This window comes from Morone saxatilis, unplaced genomic scaffold, assembly GCF_004916995.1.
Source record: "Morone saxatilis isolate NCDOM2014 unplaced genomic scaffold, NCSU_SB_2.0 Contig2, whole genome shotgun sequence".
NCBI lineage: Eukaryota > Metazoa > Chordata > Actinopteri > Moronidae > Morone > Morone saxatilis.
Window position 1 is genome coordinate 18878165 of NW_023339762.1, and position 18716 is coordinate 18896880.

At 39.8% G+C, this 18716-nt stretch overlaps 3 protein-coding genes across 4 annotated transcripts in view; all 3 read left to right on the forward strand.

The window, feature by feature from the left end:
* Positions 1-1117: 1117 nt before the first annotated feature.
* chkb (choline kinase beta) lies at positions 1118-8674 on the forward strand. The gene is made up of 11 exons (XM_035665774.1): positions 1118-1713; positions 2285-2393; positions 2573-2686; positions 2924-3057; positions 3148-3252; positions 5299-5357; positions 6047-6134; positions 6269-6377; positions 7078-7178; positions 7294-7375; positions 7483-8674. Exons 1-11 carry the CDS (start codon positions 1205-1207, stop codon positions 7537-7539), a joined length of 1467 nt encoding a protein of 488 aa, XP_035521667.1. The 5' UTR covers positions 1118-1204; the 3' UTR covers positions 7540-8674.
* A 186-nt stretch (positions 8675-8860) lies between these two features.
* LOC118329965 (kelch-like protein 42) lies at positions 8861-12334 on the forward strand. Its single transcript, XM_035664322.1, has 8 exons — positions 8861-9639; positions 9727-9915; positions 10055-10239; positions 10357-10708; positions 10839-10984; positions 11116-11270; positions 11414-11571; positions 11695-12334. The coding sequence occupies exons 1-8, from the start codon at positions 9388-9390 to the stop codon at positions 11875-11877; spliced, it is 1620 nt and encodes a 539-aa protein (XP_035520215.1). The 5' UTR covers positions 8861-9387; the 3' UTR covers positions 11878-12334.
* A 486-nt stretch (positions 12335-12820) lies between these two features.
* cpt1b (carnitine palmitoyltransferase 1B (muscle)) overlaps positions 12821-18716 on the forward strand; it is a 7743-nt gene continuing 1847 nt past the window's right edge. The window contains exons 1-15 of one of the 2 annotated variants that reach the window (XM_035664320.1): positions 12821-12988; positions 14068-14208; positions 14420-14559; positions 14712-14904; positions 15093-15194; positions 15782-15919; positions 16006-16083; positions 16198-16305; positions 16498-16582; positions 17001-17196; positions 17295-17480; positions 17579-17684; positions 17770-17886; positions 18008-18172; positions 18303-18437. In XM_035664320.1, the coding sequence (XP_035520213.1) occupies positions 14068-14208; positions 14420-14559; positions 14712-14904; positions 15093-15194; positions 15782-15919; positions 16006-16083; positions 16198-16305; positions 16498-16582; positions 17001-17196; positions 17295-17480; positions 17579-17684; positions 17770-17886; positions 18008-18172; positions 18303-18437 (1890 nt within the window). In that variant the 5' untranslated portion in view covers positions 12821-12988. The remainder of the gene's footprint in view (positions 12989-14067; positions 14209-14419; positions 14560-14711; positions 14905-15092; positions 15195-15781; positions 15920-16005; positions 16084-16197; positions 16306-16497; positions 16583-17000; positions 17197-17294; positions 17481-17578; positions 17685-17769; positions 17887-18007; positions 18173-18302; positions 18438-18716) is intronic. The other variant, XM_035664321.1, reaches the window with a different exon arrangement.

Genomic DNA, 18716 nt, shown 5'->3' on the forward strand with positions numbered 1-18716 from the left:
TATATATATATACATATATGATAATGACGGCCTAACACATTGTGGTATTGTCATTTTACATTTCAGAATAAATTTAAACCACTGAATAAATAAATTATTGGTTATGTATACTGCATTAAGCTAACAATTGGACCAATCTCTGATTGTTTTATATACTATTATGTATGTTTTTATTAGTTTTTATGTTATAGGCTGTCCAGCGGAATTGGGTGTCTTTTATTTTGAATTTGCATTTCTTTCCTACTTTTCAAAGTTTTTAAAGGGCAGTGCTAGTGTTCTTTAATGTCCTCTCTTCGCCCATAATCACCACTCAGGCTATATATCCTGTTGCTCCCAAACATACCAAACATAAAGCACAGGTTATATATTAATACACACTAAAAGAGTTTAAAAATCAACCTTGAAATTTCCTCAACAATCCATCAGAATGAACACAGTGTTTTAAAAGGCCCACTACGAGGGCCAAACTGCATGTATTACTTTGTCTATTATAGTTGTAAATTCAAATAAGGTAGGCTAAGTAAAAATCTAAGGCTGTAATATGAAATAAAACTACAAAATAAATAGGCCGGTGGTATCCCCAAGCTATGGAGCCGGACTACTTTTAGTCCCCAAATAATGAGTTTATTGAAAACCCATACAGAGGATAACCAAAAACCACACCATCTCAGGAGACAGACAGATAGATAGATACAATTAAAAACCCTGACCTTAAGAACAGAATCAAAAATAAGATAAAAGATAAGATATAAAGTATTATGTATGTATATAATATATAAAATGAACAGTATAAAATGAACAGTAGCTACAGTAAACAGTGCAAATGGAGTGGAGTGCAAGTGGAAGTAAACAGTGCAAATGGATGTGCAAATACAGGTAGAATACAGTACATAGTGTATACAAAATAAAACTCTTTACGGTAGGGCAGACACTGTCCATTATCACATAGAGAGAGTATAGTAGTCAATACATCCAACGTACACTTCATTTCCCAGCAAGCTTTGTTCTGCGTACGGGAAACTGACGTGTGAAGTTGTCGCCTAGCAACGACCAATGAGCTCGGCATGTGAACGCGGAAATAAATTGTGATTGGCTGTTGAACACGCCAGTTCGCCTCAGCAGTCATTGCGTTTGCGAGGAAGTGAACCAGTCAAATCTGAATTGATTAAACTTTAACGGTCGCTATCAACCACTCCCCCCTCCAATGCGATTCACACCATCCAGCTATGGATGGCTCTTCCGGTTAAGCAGCTTTACCGGCGAACTGCGTTTGACAGCGAGTCCCGCCTGCCGTTTTAGACCGACATTTAACGCTGCTCTGCCGCTGCTCTTCGCCCGCAAACTCACGATGCAGTCGGGTCGAAGTGTGACCAGCAGCAGCTGCGATGAAGAGGGCTCGGGCAGAGCCGATAAACCGGGGCCGGGGCTTCTCAGCAGCATTCCTACTGTCACCACTACTGCGGACACGGGTCCTCCGGCGGAGAAGAAACGACTGGGACACACGCTTGTCGTTAACGAGAGGAAGCTGAGGACCCCGAGTCCCCTGTCTGGGGCCAACTGTGATGACGACTCGGAGGCAGAGTCTTTCCGGGATGGGAGAACCGAGGAGGTGGACCGGGACACCAGGGGCAGGGCGTTTGCGTGGTGCCGAGACTTTCTGTCAGGGTCGTGGAAAACCATCAGAGAGGGAGATTTTCAAATCAGCATCGTCAGGTGAATGATGTGAATTAACACCGTGATGAGGATACAGGTTGTCCATAGCATAATCACAGAGCGATTTGAAGTTTTACTTTATACACACACTAGCTGATGTGTAGGGGCGACTGTTGTGTCTTCTAATAATACCTTTTTATAATGGCCATTATTTACTCGGCTTACTGACATTTTTTTCACCATGTCCTGTGTTATTGTTGCTGTCATTGACTTGTTCTGTCATATTTGTTGTGATATCCATATTGCATCCCTTTAACACTGTAGGATTACCATTTATTTCTGAACTGAAAACATTACAACAGATAAAATAGGGTGGCAAAATAGTTGTGTGTGTGTGTGTGTGTGTGTGTGTGTGTTGATACTAAACATGGTACTGTTTGAAGTTGAAACATACAGATCATTCTAAGCTAAATCTACTGGTATTTTCTGACTAATATTTATTATTAATCCTTAATTAACCCCCCGGGGATAAATAAAAGTCATTCACTATCTATCTATATTTATGACTAGATTCTGTTGGGTCATGTTAACTTTGCTCCTATGTGATAACACTGGTGTTCTTGTTTTGCAGTGGTGGACTGAGTAACCTGCTGTACCTGTGCAGTTTGCCTGACCATGTGCACTGTGTGGGAGAGGAACCCCGCCAGGTGCTCCTCAGAATCTATGGTGCCATCTTACAGGTTGGTCCGTCCTGCAGTATATTTGTTCATTAATGTATGTGGCTGCAAGAGGAAACCATTGTATTTTATTATTACTGCATCCAATCTACTATAGCAGTATCACTGTCCTTCACATGGAAGTTTGAACCAAAACCAAAAAACATAATCAAACTGTGACTGTCTCTCTTTCTGTGATGCAGGGAGTGGACTCCCTGGTGTTGGAGAGCGTGATGTTTGCCATCCTGGCAGAGCGAATGCTTGGGCCAAAACTTTATGGCATCTTCCCTGATGGACGCTTAGAACAGTACCTTCCGGTATAATGCACACACATAGACACACTGTGTGTCTCTCCTGGAGGTCATTGTGTGAAGCATACAACATTCAGGGTCAAACTATAATGTGTAGCTTCTACTGAAATCCTTTTTTGTGCTTTGGTTGTCTATGTACTGGCATAATTTCTCTGACGATTTAAAGGTCCAGGTGAGCCTAGTTCCTAAAGTAGAGGAAGCATTTGTAAAATACGTCATTTCTTTGTGTCTTTGTTTTCCCAGAATACCCGCATGCACACAGAACAACTTTCAGATCCATCCATCTCAGCTGAAATTGCCACAAAGTTGGCACGTTTTCATGAAATGCTTATGCCCTTTAACAAAGAGCCTAAGTGGCTGTTTGGGACCATTGACAAGTAAGGACACCTTTATATCACTCTCTTTCTTCTACTAGGACTGTCTGTTTTTTTAATTATCAAATATACTGTCTGTTTTTTTCCTTTTAGATACATGGATCAAGTGATGAAGCTTCATTTTGTACGTGAAGCACATGTGAAAAAGTACAAGAAGCTGATGAAGTTGGACCTGCCTGCTGAGCTGGAGAGCCTCCGGTGAGTTGGGACACAGGCCTCAAATGTCCAAATATTATATAGTGTATGGAGTCACTTTATATGTATGGTATTCATAAAGACTTAAAGTTGTAGCAGGTAGGGTTATGTAATGTCTGTACAGTTAAACCTCTAGCATGCCCTCTCCTCTCCACCCACCAGTGTCCAGAGTTTTCCGGTCTGTTTTAAAATGACTTTGAAGGGAACGACCAAGTGCCCTCTAGATGCTGTTTAGTCAGAGCCATCTCATATTACCTACTGTAACTTCCCTTTAGACTTCAGACAGAGTGGCTGGTTAGCCTGTACAACCACTCACATTTGAGGGACACCACCAAAAACCTCAAGAATGTTTGATTTATCATCATGTCCCAGATGATGAGAGGAAGACAGGAGAGCACTGATACACTGTGTATATATCTTAGCATATTCACATCACACTGTTAATACTGTTAATACTGCATATATCTTTGCACATTTATATGTACCACTTGCTATGGGGAGGTGGATCGTGAACCATTCAAAATGATTTCATCTATCACAATCGTATTTGTCCGAGCTTATCAATTCCTTTTATTGATGCCAGCACGTTTTTTTCTGGCAGTTGCACATTGCAAAACAATGACATCAAACTTACTTCTATGCTGCTGGAAACTTGCAACAAGAAGGAGTCATGGTGTAAAAGAAGAAATGGTCATTGAAATGAAACATTTTCCAGCACAGCGTAGGCTTAAATTCCAGGAATTCCAAGTATTTGACACTTCTGGCACCACGACTGCCACGGCTTCACAACTGAGCAGCATGTCCGTTACCACGGGTAAATCTAATGTAATCTAATTAAACAATTAAATGGATGTATGCAGACCCTCTTGTTTGCCGATGAAGCTACAAAGTAATCCTGCTGACATGTGGGCACTGAAAACCAATGTGGGACAGCAAGTCATGTGTCATTTAGCCTGTGCTCTGGCATATAAATTAATTTATATTATTTATCCAACATGTAAGGGAGTCACAGAGTCACAGATTCAGGTTTGGTCTGCATATAAATTACTTTTGCTGAATTCAAACAAAATGTCACCTTACAGCATAAAATGTACCTACTGGGACTTAAACAGTGTTATTTCTATTATTAAATAGTTTTTGTTGTCAGGTTAGATTAATGATGCAACTGGGTTTGCAACAGCAAAGTCCTAACTGGTGACGAAAGGTAGAACAAGTACAAGTACATTATGTCCTCATCACCAGATGAGATAAGACCATGACAAGATAAGACCACTGAAATGTATTCAGGTTTTAGAAATCATGCAACAGTAGCAGTAAAATTAGGTTAATACTTATTGATAGATTGCATGTTACATAAATAAGGCTATAAGGGTTAAGTTGGAGGTTACACACAGGAATTGAATCTTGGTGACAGGTGTATTTTGTTTACTGTCTAATGACCGACCTTTGTCCCAGTGCCTCCACAACTTCACAGCTGAGTCCTCTTCAGCCCGGTGTTTATCTATGAAGAAATTTGTTATCTTTTGGATATGTACCAGTCTCGCACTGAAGCAGACATACAGTAACAGCCACTGCTTGGAAAATCCCCTGGCCTTCTGCTGCAGTCATCTTAAGTCCTTAAATTTATCTGAGCTGATAATATCTCTTTTGCTTACACAGATAGAAGACTTCAAGGTACTATTTTCTTAGCTTGTTCTAGGTCATTCACTCAGAGTGACATTTAGTTTTTTTTTTCTTTCCACTTTCAGGAATGATCCCCCCAGAATGTTCAGGATTTCCGTTATATACTCCCAAGCTTTCTAGAGAGTTGAACACATCTTTTGCCACTTGTTCAATGAGCAGTACTTGAGCTTTCTCAATGACATGCACTAAGAACATATTGAGTGTTCTGAAAGTGTTTAGACACTTTGAATTGCTTAGTATACCAACAACACCTCCATAAATACCTGCTATGCAGAACAAATAATCACACTAAAACTGCTCATTCCCTCCTCTCCTCTTTTTCTCTCATTCCCTACTCTGTTCCTCTGGCTCTTGTCTCCCCAACAGTGCGTTGCTAGCAGCAACTCCATCGCCAGTGGTGTTCTGCCATAATGACGTCCAGGAAGGTAAAAAAAACACAAAAACATATCCTCTCCTCTGATTGCTCTGTTATCCTCACACCTCTAATTTGGGATGATTGATCAACACTCTTCATTGTCACATTGCCTAGGAGAGCAGTATGTTGCATAAGTCAAAGGAAGGCTGGGTGTAGTTATTAATAGGGACAGTTCACATTTAGATTTAGGTTTCTAATGAATGGAACTGTCTCACCGGCAACAGGCTTTCACCTAAAATGAACTTGCACCTGAAAATTATACCTATGTGTTATTGAGACGTATGACACACCTCAAGCCACAACATTATTATGCTGCTGTCACAGTTTCCGCTCTTCTGGGAAGCTCTCTATAAGATTTTCAGTTTCAGTGTCTTGCTAGCCTCAGCCACAAGAGCATTAGCAATGTTTGGTACTAACATTGGGTGATAATGCCTCGCTCACAACCAGCATTCCCTGAGGTCGAATGGAAAAGGGTCTTCATCAGACTGCTGCCACAAAGTTGGAAGCACGTTATGTCATATATGCTGAAACTGTAGCGCCAGAACAATGGACATTATCAATTATTTACACGTGCATTCACACAGACGACTCACCAAAAAACTACCCTCTGGTCTAATCCTGACAGTAGCTTAAGTAAATCAGTGTGACTCGTCAGCGTGGACGATGATCATTTTCTCATTTCTTGTTTTGGCGTTGCAGGTAACATTCTAATGCTGGAAGACCGGGACCAAACTTCAACAGACAGACTCATGCTAATAGACTTTGAGTACAGCAGCTACAATTACAGGTAACATGTCAACTTATAGATTTGGTTTAAAAAAAAATATATGAGTCATTGTTTATGAATGAGTGTTGTTTTGTTTTTTTTAGATTCATCCCTTTTGTATTAATATGAATGATATTATATTTTCTTTTGTGCAGAGGGTTTGACTTTGGGAACCATTTCTGTGAATGGATGTATGATTACACCTATAACCAGTGGCCCTTCTACAAAGCCACACCTGAGAACTACCCCACCAGAGAGCAGCAGGTGAGTCACCCAAATAAAGACTGTCTACCTTTTTTTTTACCCAATCCCACAAGAATAAAATGTAAGCATAATAGCTTAAAAACACTATTATTTTCTCTTTTACTTGGAATAAAATTGCTACTCCGCATTGTTATGGTAAAATTTAATTATAATTCATATACTTAAGAGTACAAGGAACTGGAAACTGGAAATTTTGATGAAAACCTTTACTTTAATTACAGGCATTAAATGCATTAGACAAAGATTATGTTGGCTTTTTTCCCTCACAATCATGCAGCCTCAATGATTTTAGCTATGAAAACATAATTCAAATATTCCCAATTTTACCACCCTTCTGATAAATACTGTTTGGATATAGAGCTGATTCAGCGTTTTTCTACTCACTTCTCCCAGTGATGCTCAGACTAATAGTATAAACTACATTGCTGGTTTTAAATTTAAACCCAAGTTCTAACCCTAATCTCTTTAGAGAAAATAAGTGTTCTGGTTACACGGTGCCATCTAGTGGTAAAACCTTTAAATGCAATTTTGAGTTTAAGAGAAGGCTATATCAAATGCTGTTGCACATGTTGAAAATAAAATCAGTTATTCACTCAGTATCACTCAATACAGCACACTAAGCATTTGTGTAACAACACAACAACAACTGTTTTACTACATTTATTAAATATGTCACTAATCATTTTGTTTTTTATTTCAGCTTCATTTTATCAGAGGTTATTTGGCAGAACAAAGAAGATACTCTGACTTTGCCATGGACCAGACACAGATTGAAGAGGACATGATTATTGAAGCTAACAGGTAACACGTGGTGTTCTTTTGATTCACATCAATAAATGTATGTAATGTAAAATTTAAAAGAATCACCACAGACGTAGTTTTGTTTTGTCGTCATTATTTTTGTTTTTATTTGTAGGTATGCATTAGCATCACACTTCCTCTGGGGCCTGTGGTCCGTTATTCAAGCAAAGATCTCCAAGATTGAGTTTGGATACATGGTAAGAAGATTTTTTTTCTTTTACAGTTGGATGTAGACATCTGCTAAGTACTACATTTATTTAATGTATTTAATATTTAAATTGTAATAAACCATATTGTTTTCCAGGACTATGCCCAGTGTCGTTTTGATGCCTACTACAAGCAAAAAAAGCTCTTCTCCTGATTCATCATTCAGAATGTTTACCTGTTTTCAAGCTCATCTCCAGTCCTATGCAGCTGTGCTTATGACATGCAATGTTGTGTGAAAGGTATACATTTAGGTCTGAACACAGTGCACAAGCACAATCTGAGCCTGCAGAATTTTACTGAAGCACCTATCCTCATAGTCAGGAATCTTGTTAGAGCAGGTGTAGCTCTACAGTACTAGTATAGTACAAATAATTACTGTCTTTTACTTTCAGACAGTGAATATTAACTGCAATAGTCATTTTGCTATACTAAACAAATACTATTATGTTCAGCGTGGAATGCTTTTGTAAATCTCTCTTTGCTTTTGTGTTTTTAGTCATTCTACCTCACATCTTTCTTCTGATTTCTAGTCTGCATTAGGGTTTATAGTTTTGATGATTGAAGCTGCATTTGAAAATTTTCCCCTCCAATTGTTCTTTAAACGTCCAGTAAAGTTACTACGAGGGCTATTTTATACAGTCTTACTGTAGTCAAAAATACTGTTAATTTGACCATTAGAACAGTTGCAAAGTGTAAGGCATGTATGTCGGTAATGTTTGATTCTGTCACCATTTTTGATATCCGCTATTAACTGTACATTTCTGCTGTAACTGTCTGCCTTTATTTAAGTCAGCTTGTATTCCCTTTTGTTATCTATGTATCATTCTTTGCTGATGATATTGTCTGTCAGTTTCTTCTTCAAGAATATTTTAACATCTGTCCTTCTTACCTATTATATTAGGTTAATTAAAACGTCCATCTGGCACTTGTATGCAACCACATCAACCTAAATTAGATTAATTTCTGACTTTCCATTATCCTGTTTGAATGTGAAGTGGGGTTTTGACAGTTTTTCTTTTTATTTCGTTTGTTTAAATTCCATTATCATTCTTTTATTTATTTAGACCGTCTCCTGTATTTGACTCATTTTGAATGCACTGCCATCAGTTAACGTCTTGGTGTCTTTGTTTTACACATTACAGCACCAGTTTACTCATGCGAAGAAACTAGAAGCTTAACTGTGCCTCATTAACTGCTTATAGCTGTTTTTTTAAAAGCATCATTGTCCCAGCACAGTTTAATTCTCTGTATCATGTTGGTTCTCTTTGCACTAACTAATAAACCTATGTACAATGAACCTGTTTTTCTTTTCATCAATTATGTATTTGTCTCAAAGGATATTTTGACAAATGTATTTAATACATTTTGTGAAGCAAAGTTACTCTCATGCTAACTGTTAAGTAACTTGAGTATCTCATGATGACGTCTAGAGTAGAGTGAAGGAGACCATGTTTCATCGCAGAGGGTTGACTGTTGCCCCACCTCCATGTTCCAAGAATAGATCGGCTAGAAAGAAGTTTACTGCTCACAGTTGAAGGAAACTTTTTTTAATCTACTGAATCTGTTCCAGAACAAACAGGGATTCAGAAGCTGAAGAAGCAGCCTTGCAGTGTACTGCACTGTTTTTTGTACCATGCTGTTTTTGCTGGCATGTGGTCCTAAATCTTTGCTCCCAGCTGTTTTGCTGTTAATGCTGTCAAAGGGCACGTGACTGGGAAAACCGGAGCAGTTACAAGAAGACGAGCTGGTGGTACATGGACCAGACTGACTGTTCTGTCCTCTATTTTTCTATTACAGTGGCTGTTTGGAATTCTTGGTGGGGGGGCTTGTCTTCCTTTATTTGGAGGATTTACAATGCCATTCTGCATATGTGATTGGAGCAGTGGTTGTGTGAGAGGTGCATATCATCTTTAGACCTTTTAGAGTTTAACAATCCAAAACATATGGCACCGAAAGTTTTAAAAATGGGCTAAACTTAGATCCAAACAACACTGTTAGTGAGATGAATCCTCTCAGGCAATGTTTTATGATACTCTTTGAGTGGATAAGCTTTTGGCTGAAATGTGTTCTTACAAGAGTTTGGGGAGCTCTTCCAATAGTCAACAACTGGATAGCATCCCAAGGTATCACAGACAGAGAATCATGCAAAGCAGACTCAGAGGAATGGAAGACCAATGAAGCACTCCGCACATATCACCTTGGAGATGGAGATGAAACCATGGTTACAGTCCAAACCAGCACACATGCATTCCATGTAAGTAAAAAACAAAAAACCCAACCCCAACTGCTTAATCAAAAACTTGAGGCTGAAGTAACTTTGGTTTAATAATTAATTTTTAAGGTGGACCTTGGGAGACTCTCAGAGTGCAGCGAGTACTTCAGAGCCTTGTCCCAGTCACGGATGAGAGAGACCTCAGAGAGCCTCATCCAGCTGGACCATGTGTCCTCCTCCATCTTATACAATCTCCTTGAGTTCTCCTTCAATAATAAGTTTAAAGTGTCTCGGGAGGAGTTGGACACACACATCCAGGTATGCAGACTCCATATAACCATGTATATTTATGCCTGTCCCTATTGCACATCTCAGACTCTTCTTTGCAAATCCAGTTGTGTGCTTCACCCCCAAACAAACCTACCACCTCTTGCTTCCTCCCTTTCTCACTGTGGAGGTCAGCAGTTATCTCCTGGCTGAGGCCTTCCTCTCAAAGTGCCTCGCAGTCCTGGAAGATGAACTCAGCCCAGGTAACTGTTTGTCCTACCTGAGTCTGGCTCAGGAAATCTGCTGTGTGGAGCTGAAGGTGACAGTGTTCAACTACCTGAGTAGAAACCTGTTGGAGATGCCTCACCTCATCAAGTATGCAATACTGTGAATTACGTGACTTGAAATGTTTGGACTGTCTTTTGGACAGGATTTTCTATAGGGAGTTTGTGTTTGTGTTTCTTTCTTGTCCCTAAAACTGATTCATACCAGGTGCCTGGATGATGAAGAGAAGGATGAAGTTGTCCACCTGAGGCTACAAGGAGACCAACATCTCTGCAGCCTTAGAAAAGAAAACCTGACTTCATGGAACGACCCAGAAACAGAACGTGCACGAACTATCTTTACCCTGAAAGGGTCAGAGGACAGCGGAGATTGGTATCCGGTTACAGAGCTTCCTTTTAGGGCTGATAAGTGGTGTTTCACTACAGTGGTCCTGTATAACTATCTGTACATAATAGGAGGCTACCGGCACTGTGTGAAAAGACGCTGGGAGTTTAAGATGGCTTCCTTCAGGTATAATCCTTTTACTCATAACTGGGTCGCCACAGCTCCTCTGATTAAGGTGAGACAGTCTTCTAGTCTTTGACTCAAGCTGAGGACCAGTCTGTCTGACCGAAAATAAAACTTCTCTTGTCTCCCTCAGTCAATTATATAATACCTATGAAAATTGTCACCATCTGCTGTGTCCACAGCACAGAAGGCACTTCAGTGCAGTGGCCTGTGAAGGCTGTATTTATGCTGTGGGGGGCTGGTACTTGGACTCACTGGTGACTCCGGACTCAAGCACAGCTCTCTATACAGCTGTAGAGCGCTATGATCCATGGGATGACACATGGAGGTTTGCATTTCCTCTTTGTCACTGTCTTACAGCAGGTAGAACTGAGAAATTGCGCTAGTCTGTTCTAATGATATATTTCCCCATCAATTATTTGTTGGGGTATTAGTGACTGAATATAATCTCTGCTTTAGGTTTGTCTCCTCACTGCCGCTCACTGACTTCCAGTTTACCATGTCTTTGGGCCATGACGTGCCTCTTGCCACTAGCCTTGGACACTGTCTCTATGTGTTAGGGAGCATCGAGAGGACTGGAGAGAAACTCCTGCTGCAGTACAACACAAAGCAAGGTAAGATAGAACACTACAGACCTGTTTGAATATGTTTTTTACAGCCTAGAAATCAACTCAAGAAATCATAAAATCAAGTCATACTTACTGTTAAGACCATTTCCTAACACTAACAGTGGTACTGTATTCTCTCTGTCCATTAGACTCCTGGTCTGAATTGCTTCCCACTCTTACCAGAGCGGATGCAGACCTCCCTGCTCTTTACTTCCTGGGTGCCTCCGACAGGCTCCTTGTGATTGGTGGGAATAACTCAGAGAATGTGGTGATATCATTCTGCTTGCAGTCCCAGAGATGGGGACAGGTTTGAATCCAACATTTGATAACACAAATTCTTCACATTTAGAAATAGCTGAGTTATGTGTATCTGGAGCACAAAGACCTAATATATTCAGAATCTGTTTAATCTTTTTTGTTTCTTTTTTAGGTGAACAGGGCTGAGAAAGTGGCATTTGCAGGACAGGGGACAATTGCAAGTGGCCAGTTCCTGATGCCAAGCATAGAGCACAACACTGTTGGAATTATGGATCTTCAAACTCTCTCCCTCAGAACTCTTCCACCTCTACCCATCTTCACTCGCTATGAAGCTATCTTTTATCTTCACTTTTAATGTTGTAGTTAGCTTCTTTGCTATACTGTATAGTCTTTCTCAAGCATAAGACGATAAACTCCCTAGGTGGATTAGCAATGGTGGATTATCTCTATCTCTTGTGTTTAAAATCCTCAATCCTTTAGTTTAAAGTTTGTTTCTAAAACCAGACTACAATTAGACTTAAACCTAAAGCTCTGTAAAAATCCATACATTCATTTAGTGGAATCAACTAATCTTTTCTCATTAACTTGACCTAAATATACAAGTTTTTTTTACTTCAAGTTAATTAAACTTAGAAGTCTTTTGACTTGAAATGATGAGGTGAATCAGTTGGGAATTGTGATTATTATTCATTACCAATCAGAAACAAGTTTGCATTTGCACCGTAGTTTGCAGTGATGCATTTATTGATCAAACAGTTAGAAATTAACAAAACTGTAACTCAACCAATTAATAAAATAATAATGAACACTGACTGTCGTCAAATCTGAGTGATGAGTTTTTTATTCAGATATAAGTGCAGGGAACAACTAGCAGAGCTTCCATGGTGGACTAGATTAAATCAATTAAGTGAGGCAAGTTACTAAAATTACAAAACTCTAGCTTCTCTTGAAAAACACCATTACGTCCCATTTTCTAACCCTGTAATCGAGGCAAAGTCACAACACTTGAATATGCTGATAATAATCAGATAATTGCATGCCGTTATTCTTATCACACACAGGTAAATACTGCTTGCATTAATGCTTGCATTCTCAGTCACTGAAAAGAAAATGTCACATTGGTCTCACTTATATTACACAGCACTGCAGCAGATTCAGTTACATAGCAGCGTCCTGAAGCCACATGAGGTTCGGCTCTGTCTATGTTTGGTGTCTTGTTACAAAAAGAAGCTTGTCATGGGTGATAGTGGAAGGGAGGTGAGAGAGAGGGAGAGAGAGAGAGAGTGGTGTTGGGGAAGGGGGAGAGAGGGAGGGTAGAAAGCACAGTAGACAACAGCTCTGATCTCACTACCTGAGGAAAGCCACATCAAGGGCATTGGAGTCACACATACAAGCCTGAGTACAGAAGAATTTCTCTGCCTCACTGCCTGCCTGAGTAGATTATACTGATTTTGGTCTGACAAAAGGTAAAGTATGAGTCTGTCTTGTATTTGTAATTCTTATTCAGATCTGTATATAGTTGTGTTAGCTGCAGATGTTAATAGTTGTAGTGTAAACTCTATGTTTTAGTTACACAAGAGTATACAGTAACAGGTTTGGGTAAAAAGGCTAGATGAAAGATATCCTTTAGTGTGTTATTTTCATTGTTAAGCCATGTATGAGAAAAAACAGGTTAAAATCATGGTAAGGAAGTTCAATGACACTGTCAAGTGTTAATATATTTTGGCTATTTGTTAAATTGATCAGTAAATTAATTCTGACCTTCAACTTCAACTAATTCTCAGTGTTCTGTAGGGTTTGGCATTCATGTCTTGGTTGTACTCTGTGTTTATATTTTCATACCCATCTGAGGTCTATGCACATGCTCAGCCGGTGCACCGCTATATCTGGCCATTGAACTTTGTCCCACTTGGTGACTGTTCAGTCATATGACATGGAAAAAGAAATCCTAGACCTGTTACCCTACCCATTACATGAGTGGTTGGTGAATAGAATTTCACAAATGCAAATTTCATTTAAAAACAATAACTGAATGGAAAAAAGGAAAATATGTATTTTTAATGCTGACATCTGTTAATCTCATATCAGGGGCCTTCCTATCACATTATGAGCAAACACTACAGACAAACAGTGCGACTTTCCTTCAAACAGTGTCCCAACAGTGGGTCCAATGTGTGAAAATCTACCAGTTCTTTTGTAGTAAAATAAAAACAAAAGAAAGAAAATAGAACGATAGAATGTATTATTATCAAATTATAACATTAAAAGCACAGGAGATCCTACGATGGCTGAGTTTACATTTCTTTAAATTCTGAAACACTTAATGATAATAAAACCTTTACAATGAAACATATGGAGAAGGGAAACAGTTTTTTATATTCAAATTTTAGTATATTTTTATCAGGACCCACATCTTCCACTGAACTTTTTGTTTTTTTTTAACATTATTGTTATAGTGATTAATTCCAGCCAGAAACCTGATTAAAGAGCTTTCCTTTATATTATTTTATATTCCTTATTTTCTATATGTTTGTACCATTCATAGATGGCTGAGGCGCATCAGGCGGTGGGCTTCCAGTTCACTGTGCGCCCAGATGGTGTGGACTTTAAACTAAGTCAAGAAGTCATCAAAAACATCTACCTGTCAGGAGTGACAGCATGGAAGAAACGAGCCATTCAATTCAAGGTACAGTAGCCAACACTTCAGATCCAGCTTTGGTTATCAGTGTCCAGAAATTTGGGGTCACTCAACAAAATTACAAACAAGCTTTCAAACTGAGCATTTAAGATCTATAAAGGTATTTTCAGTAGCTGTGCATTTTATTTCACATTGTCTAGACAGAACATTGAAGATTAATCTCGAGGTAAAATTGAATCTTGTTGCTTTTCATTCACAGAATGGCGTATTGGCTGGAGTTTATCCTGCCAGTCCATCCAGTTGGCTGATAGTTGTGATTGCCATGATGAGTTCCTTGTATATCCGCATAGACCCCTCTTTAGGAATGATTGACGCAATCAAGGAAAACCTTCCACACAGGTCAGAAATCTTCTGCAGCCACAGGTCCCTACAGACCTGTTTGACCATAATCTTAATTAGTATCATAGGTAACACATGTGTTTACCCTACTATGTCAGCTATGTAAAAAATAAAGTCATTCTAAATTTTTACCCTATTGTTGACGGAGGCAGTGTTGTGCCTTTTCTGAGCAGAGACTATATGTCAGTGCAGACCCGGGCGGTGCTGAGTGCCATCTTGTTTGCCACTGCACTCTGGCTGTTCCTCATCTACCTCTTGAGATACACCCTCAAAGCTCTTCTCTCCTACCATGGATGGATTTTTGAATCCCATGGAAAAATGAGCAAGTCAACAAAAGTGTGGCTAGTACGTTTGTCCTTTTGTCTGTCACTCACTTTTTAACATCTGCTATTAAGTTGTCTAGCTGCCAGTATATCATCTCATTTAATGTGCCTCAGTATGTCTGGTTATGATTATGGTTATGGTATGGTTTGTTATAAAGGGTTATATACTATATGTGTATGATGTTCTGGGTGTTGTTTGTTTGTTACCAGAGCCTGGTGAAGATGTTCTCTGGTCGCAGGCCGCTCCTCTATAGTTTCCAAGCCTCCTTACCTCGGCTCCCTGTGCCCAATGTGGATGATACAATCCAGAGGGTGTGTAATTACACAGAATTTACCTTCCATGACCAAAAATGTGAACCAGTGGTTTATTGAAATGAATGACTAAATGCATCATTTTAACTGTATTTAGGAATATCTTTCAAATCTTAGCTGTGACTGGACTTACCAGGGAAACACTTGAAGTGCATGGGTAGAAGGTAGCCAGACTGGTACATAGTAGTCAAACATTGTCTAAATATTAAAGCTATGTCTGTTTTCGAACGCAATTATACACCAAAACTATATTCACATGTTGCAACATCATGGTAATTTTAAATTAATACCAAATTTCTAACTCTTATTTCTCATTTTTACATCTGTATTTAAACAAATGTATTACATTGACTAAACCTACTCAATAAAGCCTTTTCTAACCATTTGAGGTATGTATGGTAACGTGATAGACCATACAGACAAAGTTTGCCTGTACTACCACCTACTGTTCTAGTTGCCTTCCTACACTCTGTGAAAGATAGTGTGTCATGTCCTGTTAGCTGCACATGTGCAGGATGTCTTCCAGGATTTATGTTTCTGTATCTGCTCCATTTTCCTGACAACACACAACATGTTTTTTCCTACAGTACCTTGAGTCAGTCCATCCTCTGCTGGACAGTGAACAGTACAAGCAAATGGAGATTTTGTCCAATGACTTTAAAGAGTCCAAAGCAGCCCACCTGCAGAGATACCTAATCCTAAAATCTTGGTGGGCAACAAATTATGTGAGTAGTATTTACAAGTGATACAACATTGGAATTCAAACTCAACTGAATCACAGTGTTATACAATAATGTGTTATATTCTCTAGGTAAGTGACTGGTGGGAGGAGTACATCTACCTCAGGGGCAGGGGTCCTATCATGGTGAACAGTAACTTCTATATAATGGTAAGATATACTGTCACTAGATCAGCTTCACCTTTTTAAATGCCCATATGCTCTTCTCTCTCTCTATTTGTGTTGACTTGATATGTCTGCTCTGTCTCTGTGGTGAATGTAAAGGACCTCTTGTACATGACCCCCACACACCGACAGGCTGCACGGGCAGGGAATGTGGTCCATGCGATGCTGCAGTACAGACGCAAACTGGAACGTGGTGAACATGCTCCGGTAGTACTTAACATCTTTTTACTACCACTCTTCTAAAACTCTAATCACCCAGTCATTTGCTACCCTCTATCTTCTCTCTAGCCCCAGTATAAAAATGTAACGTTTCTGCTTCTTTAAATCTATTCACTTTCCTCCCCAATAAGGTTAAACTGTGATGAAAGTGATGATTTCATTTTCTTTTTTTCTTTTTAGCTGAGGGCTTTGGGGACAGTTCCTATGTGTTCCACTCAGATGGAGAGGATGTTTAACACCACCCGCATACCTGGAATTGAGACAGGTAGGAAACAGCTTTGGTCTGTACAGTTTAGAATGAATCAACACTCAAATGCATGGGGCAGACAGCTCCTGGGTTGAAACTTGATTTCACAACAAATATTTTCCAATGATACATTTTTTTTTATCATTATCCTTAATTAATTAAATGGTAAATACGTGCTTTGACGTCACTAACTGAGGTATGCCAAGAGGTGCAACTGACTTTTAGTCCAGTCCACTGTGTTCCAGAGCTGATTTACCCTCTAACAACTGTACTGCAGGTGCTCAGGATTAGGTATGTGGGCCAAGGGGGGAGCATTCATCCATCCGTTTAAACAAAGGGGTTCTGCTGGTTCCTAAGTGATTATACTTATAATAATATGCTTCATTTTATCTTTAAGATTAACTATCTTCTTTCACTTGTTGGCCCTTCCCTGCAGATATTGTGCAGCACCTGACGGATCGTAAGCACCTGGTCGTATACCACAAGGGCCGCTTCTTCCAAGTGTGGCTGTACACTGGAGGGCGTCACCTCTTACCCAGTGAACTTGAGACACAGTTTCAAAGGATCCTCAATGATACATCAGAACCCCAGCCAGGAGAACTCAAATTAGCTGCCCTGACTGCAGGAAAAAGGTATGCAACCACCCTCACACGCACAGGACACATACTGTATGCATACACACGATAAAGAAGACTGAAAATTGTCTTATTCTGACATTCCCCCCATTTAGAGTTCCATGGGCTCGGGCTCGGATTAAATATTTCAGCCAGGGATTAAACAAAGTGTCCCTGGATTCCATTGAGTCAGCTGCCTTTTTCCTGACCCTAGATGACGAGCCACAGGGTTATGACCCTGTAATTACCCGTTCACTTGACAGTTACGCCAAGTCCCTACTTCATGGAAAATGTTACGACAGGTAGGCAGAAAAGTCAAGGAAAGGTCTCTGCTGCAGCACTGATTGTACTTTTAGTGGTTTGTTTCACTAAAAAAGAACTGTTCTTTCTTTTTTCATAGGTGGTTTGACAAGTCTTTCACTTTGATCTCTTATCCAAATGGGAAAATGGGTGTAAATGCTGAACATTCTTGGGCTGATGCACCAATTGTAGGACACATGTGGGAGGTATAAAATGTGTACTGATATTGTATTTCAAAACATTAAGTCAATGTTTGTGGATATTTTAATCTACCTTTTTCTGCCTGTGTAGTATGTCCTTGCAACAGACTGCTTCCATCTTGGCTATACAGAGGAGGGACACTGTAAAGGGGATGTGAACAAAGGCCTGCCTTATCCCACTCGACTGCAGTGGCAGATTCCCAAGGAGGTACAGGAGAGCCTTACATCATTTACATCATTTACTGCTTTTGACCTAACAGTATTGTAGCTGCGTTTCCATCACAAAATGAATCAGGATAATGTTCTTTCTTCACCCCCCCCTTTCTTAGTGCCAAGATGTCATTGGTACTTCATACCTATCAGCCAAGCAGATAGCTGATGATGTGGACTTCCATGGCTGTCTGTTTTCTGAGTTTGGGAAAGGACTGATCAAGAAGTGCAGGACCAGCCCAGATGCCTTTATTCAGCTGGCCCTGCAGCTGGCACAGTTCAGGGTAGGGCTGCCATCATCCGCCATCCTTTCTCTGGAATGATATTACTGACATTATAGCTCACTGTTGTCTTTTCAGTGTTTAATTGTACCATGCACCAACACTAAATGACTTCAGTTCATCTGCTTTATAGGACCAGGGAGCGTTCTGTCTGACATATGAGTCATCGATGACTCGTATGTTCAGAGATGGTCGGACAGAGACAGTACGCTCCTGCACTTCTGAGGCTGTTGCATTCGTCAGAGCCATGGAGGATCCAAGTGCAACAGTAAGAAGAACACAACAACACAGAAACACTTAAATAAATTAGGAAACCACAGAGGTCTTAATTGGTAAATATGCATTTGTAGTACTGGATTCACTGGCATGTCCAGCAGGGTTAAAGACATTAGACCCTTCACTGGAATAAAGAATTCAAATATTTTGCAGATGTCAAATGTGTGTGTTATAAGCAGTGGCGTGCACAGACTTTTTGAAGGGCAGGGGCGGAAAGAAAAAAAAGGGCACATATAGCGCGTCCTCCACCACTGTAGAGGGCACTTTAGAC

Coding starts and splice junctions, on each gene's coding strand:
- chkb (XM_035665774.1), top strand. CDS start 1,205: ATGCGATTCACACCATCCAGCTATGGATGGCTCTTCCGGTTAAGCAGC. Junction 1,714..2,284: donor TTTCAAATCAGCATCGTCAG/GTGAATGATGTG, acceptor CTTGTTTTGCAG/TGGTGGACTGAGTAACCTGC. Junction 6,378..7,077: donor ACCCCACCAGAGAGCAGCAG/GTGAGTCACCCA, acceptor TTTTTATTTCAG/CTTCATTTTATCAGAGGTTA.
- LOC118329965 (XM_035664322.1), top strand. CDS start 9,388: ATGAATCCTCTCAGGCAATGTTTTATGATACTCTTTGAGTGGATAAGC. Junction 10,985..11,115: donor CCATGGGATGACACATGGAG/GTTTGCATTTCC, acceptor TCTCTGCTTTAG/GTTTGTCTCCTCACTGCCGC. Junction 11,572..11,694: donor AGTCCCAGAGATGGGGACAG/GTTTGAATCCAA, acceptor TTTCTTTTTTAG/GTGAACAGGGCTGAGAAAGT.